Source organism: Notothenia rossii (genome assembly GCF_949606895.1).
Source record: "Notothenia rossii genome assembly, chromosome: 8".
In the NCBI taxonomy this organism is placed as follows: Eukaryota; Metazoa; Chordata; class Actinopteri; order Perciformes; family Nototheniidae; genus Notothenia; species Notothenia rossii.
Genome location: NC_136906.1, coordinates 71521703 through 71543690, shown reverse-complemented (window position 1 = coordinate 71543690; position 21988 = coordinate 71521703). Strand labels below are relative to the sequence as shown.

General features: G+C 40.0%; 2 protein-coding genes across 6 annotated transcripts in view; one reads left to right on the top strand and one right to left on the bottom strand.

The window, feature by feature from the left end:
• The window catches only part of LOC307014250 (macoilin), a 43100-nt gene that overhangs the window by 14041 nt on the left and 7071 nt on the right, over nucleotides 1–21988 (top strand). The window contains exons 1-7 of one of the 2 annotated variants that reach the window (XM_079642115.1): nucleotides 17059–17659; nucleotides 19402–19543; nucleotides 19658–19784; nucleotides 20051–20174; nucleotides 20672–20850; nucleotides 21270–21717; nucleotides 21795–21953. In XM_079642115.1, coding sequence (XP_079498241.1) covers nucleotides 17583–17659; nucleotides 19402–19543; nucleotides 19658–19784; nucleotides 20051–20174; nucleotides 20672–20850; nucleotides 21270–21717; nucleotides 21795–21953 — 1256 coding nt within the window. In that variant the 5' untranslated portion in view covers nucleotides 17059–17582. Of the gene's footprint in view, nucleotides 1–17058; nucleotides 17660–19401; nucleotides 19544–19657; nucleotides 19785–20050; nucleotides 20175–20671; nucleotides 20851–21269; nucleotides 21718–21794; nucleotides 21954–21988 lie in introns of those variants that run through there. The other variant, XM_079642116.1, reaches the window with a different exon arrangement.
• LOC307014255 (cysteine-rich venom protein natrin-1-like) lies at nucleotides 10066–19393 on the bottom strand. Of its 4 annotated transcripts, none has more exons than XM_079642123.1 (6): nucleotides 14984–15334; nucleotides 13085–13153; nucleotides 12163–12302; nucleotides 11347–11445; nucleotides 10950–11032; nucleotides 10066–10241 (listed from the first exon to the last, which is right to left on the bottom strand). In XM_079642123.1, exons 2-6 carry the CDS (start codon nucleotides 13097–13099, stop codon nucleotides 10114–10116), a joined length of 465 nt encoding a protein of 154 aa, XP_079498249.1. In that variant the 5' UTR covers nucleotides 13100–13153; nucleotides 14984–15334; the 3' UTR covers nucleotides 10066–10113. The 4 variants fall into 4 exon arrangements, with proteins under 4 accessions (XP_079498249.1, XP_079498250.1, XP_079498248.1 ...); XM_079642124.1 differs by having other exon boundaries at nucleotides 14989–15334; XM_079642122.1 differs by lacking the exon at nucleotides 14984–15334 and adding an exon at nucleotides 13408–14287.

Below are 21988 nucleotides of genomic sequence, written 5' to 3'. Positions count from 1 at the left end.
ATGGTTAAAGGACACGTAATAGCACCTCTGTCTTTTTTCCCCTTCTGATTTCCCACAGTCTTTATCTTAAGACTTTTAAATCCACCAAGCCTGAAAGGAATTGCCTGCCACATTATTTGTGGATGAAAGCCTTTGGTTGTCAGTGCTGGAGCTTCCTCAGTAGTGAATCCTGATGTCATGCTGCCTTTTAGACACAGAGCCCGCCTGCAGTGATGTTGTAATTGCTTTATCTAGCACAGGCTTCTTTAAATGACGCTTAATTGAGGGCCTTCACCGCACCCTTTCCTCATGTGGCTCCACGCGGCAATCAACCTACTACGCTATCCCCACATCTTAATAAAAACTAAAATGATTGGACCACAACCCAGGACTTCCCATAGAATTAGGAAAACGGAGGAAGGAGTGAGGGAGCAATCGAAAAAAAACATCCTGACTTAATGGAGACTGGGCTTTCAATGCACAGGATGTAGAGAGATTGCTGGTTTGAGGCATGTCGGTGAAGTAGAAAAGGGAGGAAGAAATGTAAAATGACTTGTCACGCGAACTCCAGAGCAGACCACACAGCTGGGAGGAGCTTTGTGTATATATGATACAATTAATGACTACAGTATTTCAAACATTTACACATTGAAAAAATAGCTTGGCATGCAGCAGAAACACAGAGGAGTCATGCAAGTTTCAGCTGAGTAATGCAATCCCTCTTGAAACTATTGATTCAAAGCAGTTCACTGATTATATCAAAGAATTTCCCACAGCCACATGAAACAGAATATATTTTAATTATGTATTTTGTCTGATGATCCAGCTGTTTGAATGTGTTCACACATGTGAGCTATTACGGGAGGCATGCTAATTACATAAGGGCTACACAGATGTACAGTATAGCTCCATTTATTGTACATGGGAGGCATGTGTTCCAATGTAACAGGCCATGTTTAGGTTATACAAACAGCTTGATGTGATAATATTTGCAAGTTTCTAAGAAGGTATGCGTTTGTTTATGTGTGTGAGCAAGCAATGTTGGTTCAGGTTCACTGTAAAAGTCACAGGAATGAAAATTGAAACGATATTATACAACAGTATTTTCTAACTGAGTGTTGGCATGCTAAAACCCCTTTTGAATCGTCCTTTTTTAATCTCTATTTTTGTTTTTGAGTAATGCTTTTCTTTTGGTGCTGAAATGCCTTTAAAATCTACTTGTTGGGTAATGTAACAACACAAATACATCAATAAACAAAACAACAAAACACAGAATGAATACTCATGTGTTTGTTATTGCATAATGTTATGGCTGGGTTTATCAGGCGTTCAGACAGAAATTGCCAAGGGAAAGACCCGACAAGACACACATTTGCCCGGGGTGGCACTAATTGACGATAACGCGAGTAGAACATGTCTTCAGTTAAGCGAACAATTGTCCTGGAGCTTTATGAATCTGTTTCATAATCATTAGACACAAGTGTAAAACGGTAGGGAGACTGGAGGGAAATTACAGAATAAAAAGATACATTTAAAGTCCTGGTGAGCTCTGAGTTCAGTCAGAGCCAGACTGGCTGATGTCTCATGGGTACCTTGGCTGTTTGGGGGGAAATCAACGTTGACTACACAAACAGTCCCCTATTATAATGAAAATAGCACAAGTTACTTATTTTGTTTTAATTAAACTAAATCTTTGAGCATGAAGTTTCATGAATGAACAAATATCAACGCCATCCCAGTCAAAGCTGTCACCAAAAGTCTGTATTAAAGTCACAAGATGTAGATTAAGCCGCTTCCTTAGACAAAAAATAGGCTGTGAGATATGGTCAAAAGCTATTGAATAAGCAAATTAAGTTAATGCTGCCCTGTGAACATCAAGTGTAGAATATTCATAACATAATCTTGTATATTGTGGAACATGTGAAATTTGAAGCATCGTTCAGCACTTACGTTCTTGTCTAGCAATACGATTGGTGGAATATTTAAACCGAAATTGTCTTCGTCATTATAAATTGTAAGGGGCCATTGAGAAAGAAAAAATGTTGGTTTCTTTTTTATTCTGAGCCAATCCTTTAAAATTAAACCCATTAATATTTAGGGAACAACAACAATACTGTCTGCAGTGCAATATGTAGCAACAGCTGTACTTGCTTATGACAGAAGTGTAAATTAGAGGATTATCATGTCATTAAATGACAAACTGTTTACTAGTACTCATGTTGTTTATTCATGTAAATCATTTTGAGTCCTTTGTTTATGCAACTTTCTAACATCTATGAATCTCCAGCTCTGTCGTTTATATTCCCTAAGAAAGTTTGACCTGTCACTGTGAGCAAATATATTATATTGTCTCCCTCAACCAGATGCAGATGCGTTTCCCTAGAGAACATAATAGAAAAAATACGAGGAATTCATAGGGAAAAAAAAATGCATTTTTTATTATTCTGGAGCAACTGTGATACAATGCGCACTAGAATAATAAAGATGAAACTACTTGGAGATGAGATATCGCTAAAATATTTACACATAATATCTGCCATGTGTAACTATAACATACTGTTAGTTAACACAATTAGCTAACTGAGTGTTAGCATGCTACAACCCCTTTAGACGGGGTGGGAATTAGGTCAATCATATCTGACCTGACATTTCAAAATACTCTCTCAGCAGTTAATTTTTTTTTAAAGTGATTTTTCTACCTAAAAAGGATTTTTTGTAGTTTGTATGAAAGCTCGGTACAGCTACAGTGAATTCCTGTTTACTGATAGCTTATAATTGACGGAGCTAAAGAGGCTTCATAGCAACTTAATTATTTGACTACCTCCACATTTTAACTGGTGCATGCCGATTTAGCGAATCACTAGTTTGAAGCTAGCACTATTACTCGTATGGTCGTTAAGAACTTAATAAGGACTTAAACACAAACTAAGTGAAGGATTACCAAATAGTTGGTAATCCTGAACTTTGACCTTTCAAACTATCTTCTCTCACGTATCATAACTGCTGTAGCACGAATACATTGGCTGCCACTGAAATAAGGAACGGTGAGCCATTGACCCTTGCATGACCAAGCCATTCCTGAGTGAAGCTTATGGATTTGGTCCCTGCATCTGTCTGACACGGCTAATGGCTAACAGATTTACCAGGATGAGAAAAAGGAATGTGCTCGCCGTCTTCTGCGTAAATGTCAGGCCCGGCAAACGGCTGTGTCAGATTACTGTGGCAGCAGCGATAAGCAGATGTAAAGACCCGTGGGGCTTGTTTATTATTAAGGCAGAGAGTGAGAAAAATAGCCAGAGCACTGCAGTGAGAACAGCGCTCTGGAGAAAATGACACGCTCTCATGCAATATTTGACAGGACGTTGGGCCTCCTTCTTTTGATAATACAGCAGGACGGATACATTGTTAATTCAATTTTTCCCAGACAGTTATTTTCAAGAAAGTCATACAAAAATGATGAATATGAAAGCTGACAGTGAAGTTCAATTATTTGCAGGAGCCAACTTTTGAAAAGCCAAGGTGGCTCTAAGAATATGTGAGAATGTATTGAGTTTCTCAGACAAAAAAGTGTTTGACTGTAGTGGTGAAAGATGTGGTTTCCTTGAAGTTGCAGTATGTTGAAGAATGACATGCAGCCTATGCTCGGGGTGTAACATCAGATCAATGGGATCCCAACATTTCCAATTACTCCAATAGGTTTTATATAAGGCTAACATTTTGTCAAACAGCCTTTTGCTATAACTGAAGGCTTGTTTCAAACTTCATATATATAAGCAAGTGCTTCATGTTGTCCTCATCAGTTTTGATTTTGTTACTACAGTAGGCGAAGTTATTTTTGTTCAAGTACAGGCTTCAATAATGTTGTCAGGAGTAACTACTATACAGACTCAAACATTGTTTTTATTTAACGAACATGGTTGCAGAATCTAAGGCCGATATGTGGCCGGGAAATCGCTTTCAGAAAAGTCTCAATATGATCACGTTTGGGTCAAATCTCGACAAATATGACCATTGGCACGGTAACCTTGAAACACATTACAAAAAACGTAATGGACGAGGTGAATGCATAAGCTGTATTAACAAAAAAATGTGCATATGGCTTTAGTCACATCTATAGATCAAGCTCACAGAGGTTTAGGAGTTTCCATCAGGATGTCTTTGGGGCCCCCGGCTTCAGACATTTCATAGCCAGGAACTATTTCCCTCCATCTGGTGCTTCACTTATTATCACACACACATCAGTTACATGCTGCCAACAGGTGCCAGAATGCATTTCGGACTACATGCAATATCGCATGTGGAATCGTTTAGACTCTTATAAGCATATTTCCTGCCATTCATTTTGCATCTGTTTGCTGCTGTGCTGTTTTCCACCACAAATACATTTAGTTTGTTGGGACAATAAAGTTAATAAATCAATGAATAAATATGGCTTACATTCTGGTGCTGAAACATGTAATGAAATGTAACCCAAATCTGAGGGAGAAGTTAAATGTCCTCCTTCAACACTTTGTCAGTAGTTTCAAGGTGTTTTAGATTAAATTGACTTAGTTTTCATCCCAGTTGCAATTTGTCTTTGGTTAGTACATACATGTTACTACTCCAGCGTTCCTGGAATTCAGTCTTGATCGTTTGAATCATGTAACTCCAGCCAAGTTTGTATTTGCTCTTTATCTTCATGAAGGTAGTCTTGTTTGGACATGTTTATCTTCAGTTTAGTTTGTGTAGATAAGGATAGATGCAGGTTTGTAAAGCTGCTTTTATCACCTCTTCCTAATAACATACCCATTAAAGCAGCTTTATAAGTTATAAGCTCTGGTTTTTGAATGGACTTAAGACGAAAATCTCATAATTCTTTATGATCTTTTCTCTTGTGCTGCAGAGAATCTTGACCAAATTCAATGTATTATGAACATATTAATCATATTCTTGAGGTCTGATATGTCTCTATTTTCCAATAAAAATGGTTCAAAGATATCCTATTAAAAGCCAGTTAAAAAGAATAATGGACTTTTTTTCTTTCTTGGACATATAGTACGGGTTTATTTCAAAAGTTCTTGAACCATAATCATGTTACAGAGACCAGAAAGTTTAAAGTTGACCAACTAACAGACTGCTAAACAAACACATAAATAGGATTACATTAATGAATTCAAGTCAAATCAAAACAGACAGTTACATCTACTTCTAACTCCGCTGTTTTGATTTTTTTCGTGGTTGTTAGTGCATGTATTTGTTGCGCTACATTGTCTTTGGGATACGCCTACACTTTAACCATTTCCTTTACTGCTGCCTTGGGACCCCTCTCCCAATGTTTGTTTAATGTACATTTTCTGGAGAACTATTGAGTGAGTGTAGCTATCAGACAGGCAGCAACTTAGAGAAAGAACAACACCCGTCTGCTGATGGCTGACGTGAACCAGACCTGTTTGATTTAGCTGGGAGTGCTGGGAGAGCTCTGTCTTTGGCCAATGGTTGACCTCGTAGCCATCACGCTAGTTCATGAAACAATAACCACACCAACCAGAGGAAGCACAGAGCGCACAAAAGCCCATGTGCACCCAGTCTATAGCTTCTCAGGACAATATAGGGAAGTATAGATATGAAGTGTTTGCCATGGCTACGATGCTCCTTCCTTCAGGCCTTTATCGATGAAAGTGATCCGTCAGTGTTTTGGCATGTGGCTAAGGACACATGTTTTCTGTCTTTTTCTGATGAAAGCTCAAGAGGCGAGCTGACGAGCCTGTTGGCAAATGTTTATTGTGTTGCATCTTAAAGCACTCAAGGAAAGAAAGGAAGGAAGCGGCACAAATAGAGCACTCTGCTTTCATCAGAGGGAGGGCTGAATGTTTTTTGTGGCTCTCAGTGGGCAGGAGCTCACTTCCCACAGGTGACACTTTAATACAGGGAGGATTATGGGGCCTTTAGCCCTGATTTCGGACTGCAGGGCATTAAGATCCCAGAGAGCAATGTTTCAGTCACTCAGGCATTAAAACAATCTCTTGGAAGGGGAGTGTTGACAGTTCAAACGTATCTGATAGTAGGCGGTCTTGTTAGAAACTGATAACGTTTAAAATATCGACAACAGGTGGGTGAACAAATCTGACCTGACACTTAATCGAATATGGTTCACTCCATTAAAGATGCATGTTGAATAATAGACAGGCTACTGTGTGTTGTGCTGGCATTGGGATATACATTTTAAATCCAGCCGTAACACCAGACAAAAACATCAACATTGGAAGACTAAAACCCTGGATTACAGACAATGTAGGGCTGCTCAATTCATCGTATTTTAATCGCGATTACGATTATGGCTTGCAACGATTACGAAAACAACGTAATCGAAATAAAACGATAATTTCTTTATTATTATTATCAATTTTTTTTTTTTTTTAAATAATCTTTTTTGGGGGGTTTTTCAGTTGAATTATACATAAAGTTCAGGGTAATCAACTGTTAAAAACATACTGTTCAAATGTTTTTTCTCCAATAAATGGATGTTTTCAAAGTCAATGAATAATCGCATTTAATAATCGCAATTACAATTATTGACCCAAGTAATCGAGATTATGATTTTTGCCATAATCGGGCAGCCCTAAGACAATGTCAATTTATTTCTACAGGGCTTTTCAAAAATTAAGTGGTTTTCATTAAAACAACTGCCTAGATTTGATATAATATTATGAAATTTCAAGGTCAATTTTGACGTTAAAGCAAACTCCAAAATAGCTCCAACAATTATTCAAATAATCGATTTGCTTTGATTTAGTTGATCATCGTTAAAATGATCGCTTATTTGTTTTTAATGCAGAAAGTGCTTTTTAAGCCACTTGAATGTGATGATCCTGCTTTTCCGGATTGTTTTATGAAAAAACATGACGTTTAAAAACACAACCTTGGACTGTGAGACTTGGATGGACATTTTTTTACAGTTTTCTGACTTTTTATAGACACAATTATTAATCAATGCACAAATTAATGTTGGCAGCAGCCCTTAACTTGCCCCTAAACTCAGGATTGTTTTCAAAGACTCGCTGGTCCAGCATCATTGAGTGTTTCATCTTGGTTTTAGAGTCTGTTGAAAACAGTAAATCAAATATAGTTTGCTGTGCTGAGATCTGTGGTCCGATTCAAATGGACTGAGCTATTATTTTTCCAGCATCCTGTTTCCAATCCAGAGGGACTGTGACGTGTGGAGATAGCAGCTCAGACTAAATGAACTGTCTTCAGTCTGGACAGTCTGATGTAACTGATCTCTCAGTGTCTTCCTGTCTATGAACTGAAGTCTTTTTGTGTTTCCACCAACGTTACAGTCGTGTTTCCACACCTATCATTCTTTTTCATACACAGGTTAATTAAAGAAATAGCAAGGGAAATGTATCCTCCGCACTAAATTACTTTCTCTGTCACAGGTCATGCACAGGGCTATCTGGCAGAGCTGCAGTAGTCTGTGTCACCATATCGGATTTAAACAGTGAGGTTAGACGAGGTAACTGCAAAGTCCATCTTTGCTGCAGAAACAAGCAGCATTCACCAGTTTACAGTGTTGATTCAACTTATATTGATATGTTTTTAAATTGATGGTAAATCTACAACAATGCAGAACATGAGCATACTCGTTATTGGGCCCATATTAGATAATCTTCCGTTCAGGAAGACAACTTGACGCCAAAGTCGTAAACATCTCTGGCCCTGGGACCAACTGTTGTGGCTCGCTGCTGGAGTTGATAAGCCCCACAGGATGGCACAGCTGGGCTTATCAAGCGCGGCCAAACCGAAAGCCTCTGCTATCGCTGGGCGCACTGGCAGAGGAAAAACTCATCCCCTTATCTCCCCTCTGCTGGGGCAATAACCCTCCTTCCGCTTCAGGTGGCGCTCTACTTTCTCCTTAGTTGACCACAAGGGGGGTTGCAGTGACGGAGCAAGATTAAAAGGCTCAAACCTTTCTATGACTCCTACATGCTGAGGTGTTTGGCATGCAGACAATATTGGAGAAATGAAGTGTTTATTTTGAATGCATAAAGCTTGCCATCACTTGAAAGGCAGCTCATTTCAAGACAATAGCAGTGCGTGTGACGAGGTGGCAATAGGAAATCCAATGTTGAAGTTAGTGGATTATTTAATGAGCAGGAATGAAAACAACCTCTTGTGTAAGTGCTGAAAAAAGGAAGAACACAAGCCAGTCTGGATGAGTTCCAACCAGCAGAGCCTGTGCTCCTCAGACTGCATCTGCCTTACTCATACAAACACAGCCTTATTTAAACCGGAGCCTGCTGTGAGGAACATGTGCCTCTGACCCCCGAGGAGACTCACACTGTGTCTGCCTCAGATGTGGGGAAGTAGGAGCATCTTTTTTTCAAATGAGCTGCCAAAGTAAAAGCATGCATTTTGAAAGAAACGCAGCAGCCTGACTTCACTAAAGGGCGTCCTACTGGCCATGGAGGGCTCATTCTGCCGCCCGTCATGACAACTTCAGACAGCCTCATGTTTTGCTCCTCAGCCACAATAACAACCTGCATTATTAATAGTTCAGTCAGACAACTCACGTGTTCTTAATATGTTTATTAGAGCAGCATATAGTTGAGTTTGGCGTCGAGGCTCGGGCCTTATCACTCCACAGATTTACATAGAACATTGAGTGATGATTAGATACTGTAACTACTGTATCCCCCGAGCCTACAGGTGGAAGCTGGGGTGGTGGTGGGGCAGGCAAGCAGCACGTGAACGCATCAGCAATGTGATGGAGCCACAGCATTAGCGAGGCAGAGGCAGGCAGACCTGGCAGCTTAAATAGAGCAGCAAGTTAAGGAGATTGTGTTTGGTTGGTTTTAAGAGACGTGTTAATGTATCATTGGTGCTCGAGTTGACTGCCTGAACTAGCTCGTAGGCTTCGCCCCATTCACACACACTCCAAACTCCACAGTTAAAGAAGTTTTTGTAAATATGTCGTACATTTAGGAACCTCTAGCCTTCTTTTCCTGTACTGTAATTACATATTCATCCTGGTGTATATATAGTTTATAAAAACCCTTATACTTAATAATGATCCTGAAGTGTGTGAACCAAAGTATAACTTAGTACTCCATTACAAGTTAGAGTCCTGGATTCAAAGTTCTAACTTATGAACAAGTGTCAGCAGCATATTTTCCTCAGTTAATAATCACAACCTGTTTTATTTATAGCAGCATCTATCAGTGAATGAGGTACTGAGGTAAGAGCTGATTGAGCCTATGGCCCACGGATGAAAGTCCCTGCATTTCTTTTTATTATCAACCTGGATATGTGGCAATATTCCCGGGAAATATCACATGCAACGACACTAGCTGTGTTCTGAATCTCATATTAATGATTGTCCTTACCAACTAGGATTCAAAAGGAGTAAGTAGTAGGATAAAAGTACAAAATAGGTCTAATTGGAAATACTGTGCACAAACTCAATTTACTAAATTAGATACCACCGTTTGGAATGCGTAACATACAGATGCTAAACACTTTCTTTTTAAATGAGAAGGAATGTGTTTTAAAGACAGGATGTCATCCTAACTAACAGGAAGTCTCCTTTTCGCCCTCCTCTGGAATTATTGCAGCATGGATTCCACAGGAAGCCCTCCCAAAATCTACCTGGGTCTTATCAGTGTATCATAATAAAACACACGGGGATTTCAGTGATCTTAAAACAACAGTCAATTACATATTTTAAATAGTAAATAACTACTCAGCTTGATGCTGTGACATATAAGATTTAGGAAAACATGAGTATGCATTTTAAATATCTGTTTTTCTTATCAGCCACAGCAACCAGGTGTGGTCACAAACTGTGTTAATTTCTTGGCACAGCCATAGGATATCCATTTGAAATTAATTTTCCTCCCCACTCGTGCCAAATCCACCCTCTCAAAGTGTTCTCCTTCCTCTTGGTGAGTCTACTCCTCACGTACAGTCAAAGGACGCCTGCTCCTGAACATTTTGTTTGCCTAGTCAGGTTCCCGTGCCAGAGGACACTTCCTTTCTATTCTTTGGTTTAATACGCTCAACTATTTCCAGGTTTTATTAATCAGCAAAGGGACACACGCCTTAAAGAGAAGTATCTTTTATTGAATCTGACTGATATGTCAGAGCCCATGAGGACATTTAAATGATCTGAGAGGTGCACTTGCAGGAGGCGGGACACCAAGAGGCCACGTCTGCGTTACTACTGGTCGCCTGCTGCTTCAGATCAGGACAGTTGCTGTTCTTATCAGCGTAGGGACAGGGGTTGGCTGCAGGAGATAAGAGAAAGGACAATGAATGCATAAATGCAAATATATAATGTGAGAGCTCAATATTAAGATTGGAGTTTTTCCAACTTTTTCTCAAATATGTTCCTAAAGCAGAAATGATCTCACTGTTTGACGTCAAAGTAAATCTACATCATTACATTGAGATCCGGGAAGTAAACAAGGTTATACTGAAAGAAGTACATTTTCATTCCGTCTGTGCTTAAATAAACCTTTTTGGGCTCCACTCACTGAATTTAAACAAATCTATTGATACATGTATTTATTTTATTTTACCTTTTGACTTGTTGCGATTTTACTTGTGATCATTTTGGTTTTAATTAGAGTTTTCTAAGCCATGAGAAAGCCAGGGAAGATGCATTTCCCTTGAACAAGTGTGCATTCAAATGTACTAAATCTAGTCCTGCAGCATTACTCTACAATGACGGCAATGGAAAGTTTTGGATTTCATTGTGTCACCTTTGACATTTCTTTGCGGTTAATTGTCCTGCATATAATTAAAAGGAACACAACTTAAATAAATGTAAAAAAAACGTTATTAATTGAACAGTTTTTTTATTCCCCATTTAGTGTATATATAAGCAGTACAAAAAAGTTTAGAACATAATTTGTGTAGTTAAGTGTACTCTAATCATCCATCATTATTTAAAAGTTGTTGATAAGGTGAAGTCTCGCAGTGCAGCCACTTACTGCAGAGTTGGTTGTTGCAGGCATTGGGGCAGTCACCACAGGAGGGTCCTGATTTGTAAGGGCGAGCGTACTGGAAGTTTTCGCTGTAATGTAGGCCAGAGCATCAAATATTAAACTTTACAGCAATAGACACTCACACTCAGCCCAAACATGTCACGAACATGATCTGAGCAGGCAAAAAAAGAATAATGTTAAAGATTGATATACTTTTTTGAAAGCTTTTTCTTTTCTTTTTTCTTACTTAACTTCCAAATATATTTAATAATACATCATGGGACTTGATCTTGGTTCCTTTTAACTCAATGGACTCATACATCAATATTCATATAAATGTTATTTTTAAGTGAGAAAGTATGCTGGACTTTTCATTTCAAAAGTAGGGGAAGACATGTTTTACTCACGGTGGGCAGCATTGGCAGACGTAGAAGTACTTGTACTGAGAGTTGGGACAGTACGCCACATCACAGCCAACCTTGTTGGACCTGTACCAAACAACCTGTGCAGAGAATAAGAGTAAAATCAAATCACCAGGAGGTCATTGTTGTGGCGATCCAGCACTCACACAACAGGAAAGAATGAAACAGAGAGGAATCAATAAAACACAAACACAGATATAGCTGATCAGTTATTATTATTTAATTGCGGACATGCCCCCCAACAGTAGCAACAATCATTCAGCATATATAGCCACTGCAATGAGCACACACACATTTTCCCTAAGCATGTTTAACGCACACACATTTTATCATGCAGCCTGCCACACAAATGTCACATGTTTATCTCTCAGAAAGCTATACATCCTTAGGATTAGTTAACGAACAAAGGTTAACTGTGTTTATAACCTGAGGCCTTCTCTGAACTTTCTCTACCCTCGGTGTCAGCTCACTTAAAATGAATACATCTATTGATAATTCAGAACGACCATTGTCTCTAACTGTGTGTGACCCAACTCAGTAACACACATCATATAGCTTAGCATGTGATCTCTAATAAATATCAGAAATACGCTGTATTAAACATTCCACTATAACAGTCATCATAATGATTGATACTGTTTTCATAGTCTCTTTGGGATTCTGAGTATGTTTGAAAATCATAAAAGACTTGGAAATCTCACCTTTTGTAATATGTGACCTTTACATATTTTCAAAAGTGTTGGCTTCTTTGTTTGCAAGTTAGTCAGAGTGCTCCACAAACTGAGATATAATTGTACCTGTGTGTAATGTCCGACCACTCGTCCATTAGATCCCACTCAGTAGCGCCAGTTCTGCACCTCGTCGTACCAGTCCTGGATAGCGTTGCTCCAGGGGTCCTGGGAACTGGATATGTACAGGTTCTCTCCACAGCCGCTAGCTAAAGGTTGAAGAGGAGGAGAGAGACACTTTAGTCTAAAACCATCATAAATGTACGCTCAACTCTTGATCGCACATTAAAAGGGAATCGTCGTTTAAAGTCAGGAAATTGAGTTGAACCCTCACCAACCCTTTCTCTCATTCTAAGGACATATGGCCGCTTTATGTGCTGCTCTGTCTCATCTATTACCCCCTCCTCTATTGTTAATGTCGTTCTTTGATAGCGAAATATCATATTTGGAGTAGTTCAAATATTACATGATTGGGTTGAGAGCCAACGCTGTGGCTTTTTAATTAATCTCATCTATAATTATATACTCTTATTTAATATTAGCCACTCATTTTGTCCACATCTGGTTTGACATTATGCGGAATACAACTTTTTTGATAAAAAATTTATACAATACATTACAAAAATGGTTCCATTATACAAAAATCACAACTTCATAAAACCAATAATAAAAAAGACTTATGTTTGTTCCCCTCAGATCTAAAATGAATGTACTTCATGTTCAAAAACTGTAATTTTTACAAGCAATATCTCGCAGGACCTTCTAAGTTTCACAACGGTGGCATATTTAACGTAATTATTCACTAAGGACTAGTCCGATCATCGCCAATATAATCATATTTCTTCTACAGCTTATGATACAACCTGGTTGAGTAACACTGTAGTTCTCATCTACCTATCTGTTTGTGAAATGACGGTGTGTCTGACTTTTTAGTAAAATACGTTTTTTTGTTTTATTTTTTAAAACATGGGGACTTATATAATGAACTTACAGGGCTGTGGTTCATGGAGCAGGTGTTGGCCCATTTCTGAGCGTTGGCTGCAGCCTCGCTGCTCAAGGTCTGTGAGGGGGGCAGAGGACACATCAGCACACGCAGACCACCAGTAAAACACCAGAAAATCCACAGGTGCTGTGTGCTTGTCTGGAAATCATTTTATCTTCTACTGATATTCTGCACAAGGGAACAATGTGGAATATCAAATCAACCTTTAATAGGCTAGATCAAATGAGAAATCATGCTCAGAATAATAATCAATGAAGCACACTATGCCTTAGAATTTGTGAAATAATTTGAATGCAACATCCAGATATGACCATTTCCAACATGTTGCTGGCAGTAGGCCGAATATTTCTTCTTAGATCATTGTGCTTGTTCACAATGTCACTCGGGTTATTTTGGAGTGTGGACAACTTGGTGGGCGGTCCTGCAGGGTCTTACAAAAAAAACAAGATTTTGTGAAGTGTGATATGTATGATTATACTAAATCATATTAAAATAATGTATTAATAGTAAATACAAAAACTCACCCCCCTTCAAATATGGTTTTCAGAGAGGAAAAAAGAAATATTGTTTAGTTTTTTAGCTGGGGCCCGGCAGCTGAGGGCTTGTCCCCTAACACAGTGTTATGGGGAATGGAAACTCAGATGTGTGTTAACAAGGTGGATGGACAGAACGCTATTATTTACTTAAGTACAATATCGAGGTACTTGATACTACTTTGTACTTTATCTAAGTATTTGCTTTTCATGCCATTTTCTCCGTCCACACCACAACCTATAACAGGAAAATTATATATTTAGTACTTTCATACAATTATTTGACTGTTATCGACGGAGCCCCCTAGGGGACATGGAGAAGGAAAAACATTATTTGAAATATATATATATATACAGTTCGAGATCTCGCAAAACCTTTGCGAGATCTCGCAAAACCAGTGCTTGAATTGGAATAAAAAAGGTGCCAGTACTCTAAATCAGCAACAAGTATTTGGCACAAAGTCATAGTATATCCTATAATGCTGGTGGGTTTGTCTCTTGACTGTATATTTTAGAAAGGCTCACTGTACTTAAACAAAATGACTCAGGGTGCATTTATTTTAAATATTGAAGTTAGATGCATCAATCTGGTGCACTTTGAGAGAAAAATGAAGAGATATATGGATACCTCTCAACATCCATAAGGAAACAACTGTAAAAAGATTTACTTTTTCTTTATGGATATAAAAGAAAGTAAAGATTGACTCCTACTGGCTGGTTAAATGACTCCTCGTCCCTGAGGCCACTACCAGTTTTTTGTGCCATTTTGCTGGATTTATTTGTCAATAGCGTTGCTGCACAAAGTGATAGCCCTCTAGTTTAAATCTACTACCCCAAAAGAAACATATGGAGATGGGTTACTATTTAAAAAAAAATTGCAAATCTATTTGGGAACAGTGGGGCCGGGCCTCAAATCCTATAGGGGGGTCCGGGGGCATGCTCCCCCGGTAAGATTCTTTTAAAAATGTTGGACTTAAATGCATCAATCTGGTGCATTTTGAGGGGGAAATTCAGAGACTACACCCATATGAAACAAAAATGTATACATTTAAATAATCATAAAATCATAAGTACATGGCCATAACCAATAACATACAATATCCAATATGAAAAAACATTGAAACCCCCTGCTCCTCTTTGAGGCAACAGCAAAGACTAGTTTTAGCTCTCAACAAGTTTATCTTACCTTTTTTCACCTAGTTAACATTTTGTTTGTATTATTCATGCATATTTTACTAATCACTAGCCCCTCAAATGGAAATATGTGTTTACATAAATGGTGACCGAACCATTTGAGACCCACTGAGATAACTTAAACTAAGTTAACTATCTAAAGACTCAGAGAGTAATTTACCTCACCAGAGCTGTAGTTTTCAGCCTCTCAGTCTGACAGCAAAGGACTCTCCCTCCACCTTGTTGTTGAAACAGCTCCTTATATCCGTTAGCGCAGCTAGCTAGCACCAGATGCTAACAACAATACACGTAACCGGTGCGCACGCTTTCTCGCTCGCTCGCGCCACACATACACCAACACACACCCTCCCGAGCTTGAATGACACACAGAGACCAATCGAGGGCATTAGTATGATCTGTATGAAAGTGGCAATGTCGGCAGGCCACGTCATGTAGACAGCCAGTCACCCTCTGTGAGGCAGAGTCAGACCCACATTTGCGCTGCGTTGCGTTTACAATATATACGTATATTGCCGGCGGCTGAGTAGCGGCACCTTGCCGTGAAAACCCCTTTGCGAGATCTAGCAATACTTTTGCGAGATCTCGCAAAGGTTTTCATTTAGCTCAATGTACTTCCTGGTCAGTTCTGCTGCTACGGCAACACAGAAACCACAACAATGGATTGGTTCATCGATTTTATTTTGAGCTTGGCCTTAAATATAAAAATATATCATCAGTGCTTGGCAATAGGCACGGGTTTCACACATAGAGTGTATATAGCCTATATCAGGGGTCGGCAACCTTTTTGATATGAAGTGCCATTTAAAAAAAAAAATGGTTATCAGCGTGCCGACGATCGAGAATTATCAACGGGGGGGGGGTTGAGGAGCTTGACGCTCGTCAACTATCAGCAGGATGGCGGGGGAGCCTCGGGGAAGCAGTGTGTGGACCTGTCAGCGCTACTTACATGATTCCGAATTTAACAAACACCTTTAAATAATTGGTTTAAATGGCATAATAATAAGGACGATCGTCCGTTCTGTGATTCTCCAGAGCACACATGTTGTGATATTAGGGTGATGCAGAGTGAGATGAGATCGCTGTCTCTTTAAGAGAGAGAGAGAGAGAGAGAGAGAGAGAGAGAGAGAGAGAGAGAGAGAGAGAGAGAGAGAGAGAGAGAGAGAGAGAGAGAGAGGGGTGTGGCTTGTGCATGTGTGTTTGTTTGTGGATGGTAGAGCGACTGCGAGGGAACGTGTGTATGTGTCTGGAAGTGAAACGAGGCAGCAGAAAAACAGAGGTCTGTGATGTATTTTGTGAAACAGAAGAACAACTAAATAAATGCAACGGCCTCCCAAGAAGAGCTCGCCTCTCTCCAGTCATTTAAGCTAAAGTGGGTTATTGCTTCTGCCCTCCTCGACTACGGTCTGGGAGCCGACAGGAAAGTTCAACACACAGATGGCCAGTCCGCCCCTTTGTAGCATATTATTTCGATGAGAGATGAGCAGATCGCCACTGGGCTTTCAAGTAAATACACAGCGACGCAAAAACTGCGGCATTTGTACAGCTCCTTATGGGTACTGCAATTAGTGAAGTGCTTTCCTCCGTGGTGAAACGATCAGCACTGCACCACGGAGGAAAGCGGCAGAAAGTCGCCTGGAGTTAAAGAGAGCGGGGCTGCGTTGCGTGCATGGCTTCATTCTGCAGGTAACGGGGGGACGCGCTCTGGCAGCGGTCTCGTTCAGGATCCGAAAATACCATTTAAATATTTTTGCACACTTATTCCACTTATTCCTAGTGTGCCACTGGTTACGGTGCCGCGTGCCAATGCTGGCACGCGTGCCAGGGGTTGCCGACCCCTGGCCTATATGAACATAACGTTGTAAAAATACAAACAACATGACTTTACAATCATAGCAAGGTAGACAACGAGCTACAGAGTCGTTTTTATCAGAACAGTTCGATACGCGCCGTCATCCGAGCTAAACATCAAGAATTGGTCACAATCTGCAGCTTGAGGAGGGAGAGGAGTCCTTAGGGACCGTCTACAAACTGCAACGGGGTTTTGCGAGATATCGCAAAAGTATTGCGAGATCTCGTTAAGGGGTTTTGTGATATCTCGCAAAGGTTTTGTGATATCTCGCAAAACTTTTCTTTCTTCTCTTTTTTCTTTTCTTCTCCATGTCCCCTAGGGGGCTCCGTAAAAAACAGTAGTCCAATGTGCAAAAAGACTCAAAGTAGGCTATGATTAAAAAAATGGGTGTAATTTAGAAGGATCAAAATCAAGTATGTGATATCTATGAACATATATCAAATTTAATATCAAAGATATTAAACATTCTCTTTTTTGCAATTGAAAAAAGGTCGATTTCACTTAAAAAAATGAATTCCAAGTTGTTCTGTAGATACTTGTCCAAAGGTTGCATCATTTATCCTTTTCATACTAAATATAGTCTTCGGACACGAACGGGTTAACCCATTAGGCACATTTAGAGCCGTATAATATAATATATAATATAATGATATCTATACGGCGCTGGGTACAGTGTGTAGTGTACAGTGTGTTGTTCTGCTCCCCTCCTGCGATGAACACTTGTAGGTACAACACCCACTGCGCATGCGCATAGCCTGTATCTGTTTCCAGACATCATCATCATCACAGGTTGAGCTGCACATCCTCGAGGATCTGCTTCCTCTATTTTCTGTTTCTTTTTTCTGCCTCCGCTGCCGCTTCTGCTGCTGCGGAGCGAAAACTACAGCACGGAGGAAGTAGAAGCCATAAGATGAAGAAACGATACGTGGACGCGAGCAGGCTACGGAAAATGAAAAAGCTGAAAATAACGGAGAAGCTTTCTGAAAGGTAGCGTCGCCTGGCGGATGATGATGCTGCTGCTTTTTGTTGTGGTATTCTGTCGTCTTTGTGTAAATTTCAGCCGTCGTCATCCAGCTCACCTGTCTGCCTCGCATCACTTTATCCAGTGTCTCACATTTTATATGTCTCAGTGTGCAGCTTTAACACATTCCGTTAGGATTTCACTGCGCACACACACACACGAGCGTACAAAATGTTGCGCGAGTTACTTCACCCGACATTGTTTACGGAAAGACAGAAATCAGCAGCTGTGCAAGTTAACATCGGCCTGCTTCCACTCAGGCATGTTACATCTGCTTTATCTGTCTCCTTGCGCACACAATTAGGCCGAATTACTGCACAATTAATGCTCTGTTTTTATTCACTGTATTTTGCTACTAGGCTTAAAAGAAGCACAGGTCGTTTTGCACATCATTTGTAAGCGTCTAGACAGAGTACAGACAAGAAAGACTGCCTCAGGAGAAAGAAACCACTTGTTTTAAGTGTGCATTGTTTCACATGAGCAAGGCAGTAAATAAAATAATCCGTTTAATAGCTTACACTGTATTTTCAAAATATAAACACTGGCTTATATTTTATTGAATTTGTAATCACATTTACAATTTTTGCTTCTTTTATTGGGGAATTTTATGTTTTTATACATATTTTTTGTTATATCTGGCAGCTTTGATAAAATACAAATTAATTAAAATACTCTTCTTAATAGCACAAGATATATTTGAACTTATTTGATGAATTTAACATGCAGTAACGCTCAATTTCTTTCTTTAGTTTAGTTAGTTCCTACAAATTAAATATTGCTTTTTTGAGGTGAAATTAAAACACACTATTTTAAGTAACCTATAAGGGTAATTAGAACTCGTGTGAATAATTAAAGCTCTTTACTCTTTCAGATAAAATATTACTTTTGTTGCATATTTAGCTTTTTCTTTTTATTATAAAATACATGTTAGATAATTTCAAGTACATTTGTTAACAGTGACAATAAAAGGGAGGGTTTTAACTCATGTGCAGGAGGAAACTGGTGCTCCTTCTCTCCTCCAGATGAAATATTGCCATGGTAACCAAACAAAGAGGGGGTGATGTGATGTGCAGAACAAAGGAGGAAAGCAAAGCTCCTGTTGTGCTCGTGGTCGCCCGATGAAACGAATGAGGGAGCAGTCATTGTTCTGTGGTGCCTCTACTTAAAAAGGACGGACTGCAGTTTTAAGACGCAGCTGCTCAATTATAGGTTCCGCAACGAGGATCCCATTTCCTGCTTTGTTTTGGATTCTGTGTGCCTTCAACGCTTTGGCTGAAGAAGCTTCGCTGTGTCTGAAATATCTCAGTCTAGATAGAATACACATTTGTTATTCATTCTTCCAGAGTATGTTCATCCCATAATGATGTTTTATGTATACAATTTACTAGATCTACTAGTCAATTAGTTGGGATCTATTAAATTAATTACCAACCTTTTTGATATTTCTTGGTTGTGAATAATTGAAAAATAAACAAATAAATAAATAAATGTGAAATTAAGCCTCCTAAATGAAAAAGTTTCTTTACTCATTATTTACCGTGTGCAAACTAAATAGCTTTGAATTCTGACTTTTGAGGATGTTATCTTGGACTTTAGGAAACACTAATCAAAGTTTATTATAATTTGTTATAGTATAATTACTAATTAGTGAAGAAAGTAATCATCAGACTAATTAACAATGAAAACATTTTTGACTGTGTATTTGCAGTGCGTACACCTTCGTGAAGTTTATGATGATGTGGATGCTGGTGCTGCTGGCAGATTTCATCCTGGAGTTCAGACTGGAGTACCTGTGGCCCTGCTGGCTCTTCTTTGGGAGCGTCTACACCACGTTCCACTGCCATGGGCTGGTGAGCACCCTCCTGAGGGATTCTATAATGTGTGCCCAGATAATGATAATCCAACATAATGTTTCCATTGCATTTAACTGCAATTAATATGTTTTCTTCTTTCTTTGTCTGCAGGCTATTTGTGTTGTTTTTGTTTGTGCTGCCTTCACTCTGGACATCTTTTGTTTAATTTTTGTTCCTTTGCACTGGCTGTTCTTTGTGGCAAGCACTTATGTGTTATTCAATTACATATGGCACACAGGTGAGACATTTGGACACGTGGAAATATTGTTTGTTTTGTTGTTAAATGTCCCACACAAAATGTAACCTAATTATATGTTGTATATATTGTTTTATAATATACATGCAGCGTTTACCATGAACAAATCCTGAAGAAGGCATATTGTTGTATCTGATAAAGCATTTTATAGTGTGTGAATACCAATTTGAGTGAATTAGCTCTGATTTTTATTTGAACAAGGACCCCTTTACCCCCATCACATCTGACTATTTGATATTTCTCTGCAGAGAAAGGCATCTGCATATCCACGGTGTCCCTGTGGATTCTGCTCGTCTACACAGAGGCGTCACTCCGACTAAAAGACCTTAAAGCCTCTCATGCAAACCTGTCCCATCTTTTTGCTGCACACTGGTATGTTCATTCGACACAAATTACATTTTTACATTACATGTTACTTGTTAGACGCTTTTATCCAAAGCAACTTGGGCAATCCCCACAGGAGCAATTTGGTGTGAAGTGTCTTGCCCAGGGACACAACGCCATGCTAATTGCAGTGGGGTTTGAACCTGACCCCCTGATCCCAACACCAAGGCTCTTTCCACTGCGCCACATGCCTCCCCACAAATCTCCCTTTCTGCCCTTATAAGAATATCCAGAATGTATATTCCTTACATTCAATTAATTGAGCTGCAATGAACTGCATTAGTATTCCACTTTGATTAATTCTCTGTGTGATATAATGAGTCAAGCTGGATGTTTGGGCACGAAAGTATAAAAGACTAGATTCACATGTATGCTGCCAAGTAACGAATGAAAGACATTGGGTGTGTTCTGCTTGCCAATATGTGATGTATCTTTTAAATGTTGTACTCATATTCCCACTGTGTTGTTTCCCCCCTTGGTTCCAGCATTGGGTATCCTGTGGTGTATCTGGGGTTTGATGCCACGTGCTACTTCACTAACATCTTCAAGCTGCGCATTCAGAAAGCTGTGCAGAGTGAGAATGACTTCCACATGCACCTCCTGCAGCACTCGCTCCCCCCAGGCCTGCAGGTCTTCCCAAAGACGGGAACAGATGGCAGCAGCAGTGAGTCTTCTGCACACATTTCACCACACACATGTCTCTACCACTCTTACAATCTGCAGGGTGTTCCTTATTCATGACATCAGACGATCGGGACTCCAAGTAATACTGCATATTCAAAATGAACGTGTGGAAAAATCTACCAGTAACTGTTGTTCACAAAGTTAGGCGTTAAGTAAATGTAATAACCATAACCAATGTAATTTCTGCCCTGGTACAGATCCTTGCAAAAAAATCCCAAATATTTAAATTTTCTCAAATATTGTGAGTCATATCAGAATTGGAATGTCACTACATTTACTTTGGTTTGCAGTTCATATTTGTAATATCTTAATCCAACAATCAGAACGTTCTCCTCTGTGTTTCCACATTTCAGTGAGTCATGAAATGGCATGTATTTTTCTTTCTGCCTGTATTTGCAGGCTCTAAATGGAAGACAAAGCCTGAGTCCACTCAGTATCAGTGTCAGAACGGCGCTGTGCTGGCCACTGACGAGGCTCACACCGTGGACTGCCTCCAGATCCGCAGCGAGGAGAGAGCGCCAGAGAAGGGAGCGCTGGAGGGGAAGTCCGCTGAATCAAACCGGCGGCCATTACCATCCAAACCTGGTGAGTCCAGAGATCTGCTTCCCTGCGGGGCAGCCGGACCCGAATCCTCCACAACCCCGGAAAATCTACCTCAAGATGAGCCAGGAAGCAAAGCTACGCGGGCGGCTAAAAGCTCCTCGCCAAAAGCCAGCAGAGGCAGCACAAACACTCCCTCCCCCCCCGCAGGGAGGACGGAGAAGAAGCAGAGATCCAGCTCGAAGACGGTCAGCCCCAACCGGGACGTCCCAGAGAAGAGCAATCACCACGCTGAGCAGATGAACAAGTACGCCATCAGTACCTTCAGCATGGGATCGTGACATCGTAGCTTTTTCCTGAAACTCTTCCTGTGTTTCCTCCCAGGCTGGAGCAGGATCTGAGGAGGCTGCGGGCCGAGCTGCAGCTGAGCCGGCAGAGCGAGCAGGAGCTGCGCAGCCACGTCTGCAACCTGACCAACAGTGAGCGCAGCCTGAGGCCAGAGGTGTCCCTGCTCAGACAGTCCAACATGCTGCTCCAGAGCAAGTGAGTCATCCTGCAGATCCTCAGCTCTTTGGCTC

What these genes read in the sequence shown, in the direction of transcription:
- LOC307014255 (XM_079642122.1), bottom strand. An exon ending in GCTCCATGAACCACAGCCCT is followed by an intron (nt 12,303 to 13,084) that starts GTAAGTTCATTA and finishes TTCAACCTTTAG; the next exon opens with CTAGCGGCTGTGGAGAGAAC. An exon ending in CTGCAACAACCAACTCTGCA is followed by an intron (nt 10,242 to 10,949) that starts GTAAGTGGCTGC and finishes TATCTCCTGCAG; the next exon opens with CCAACCCCTGTCCCTACGCT.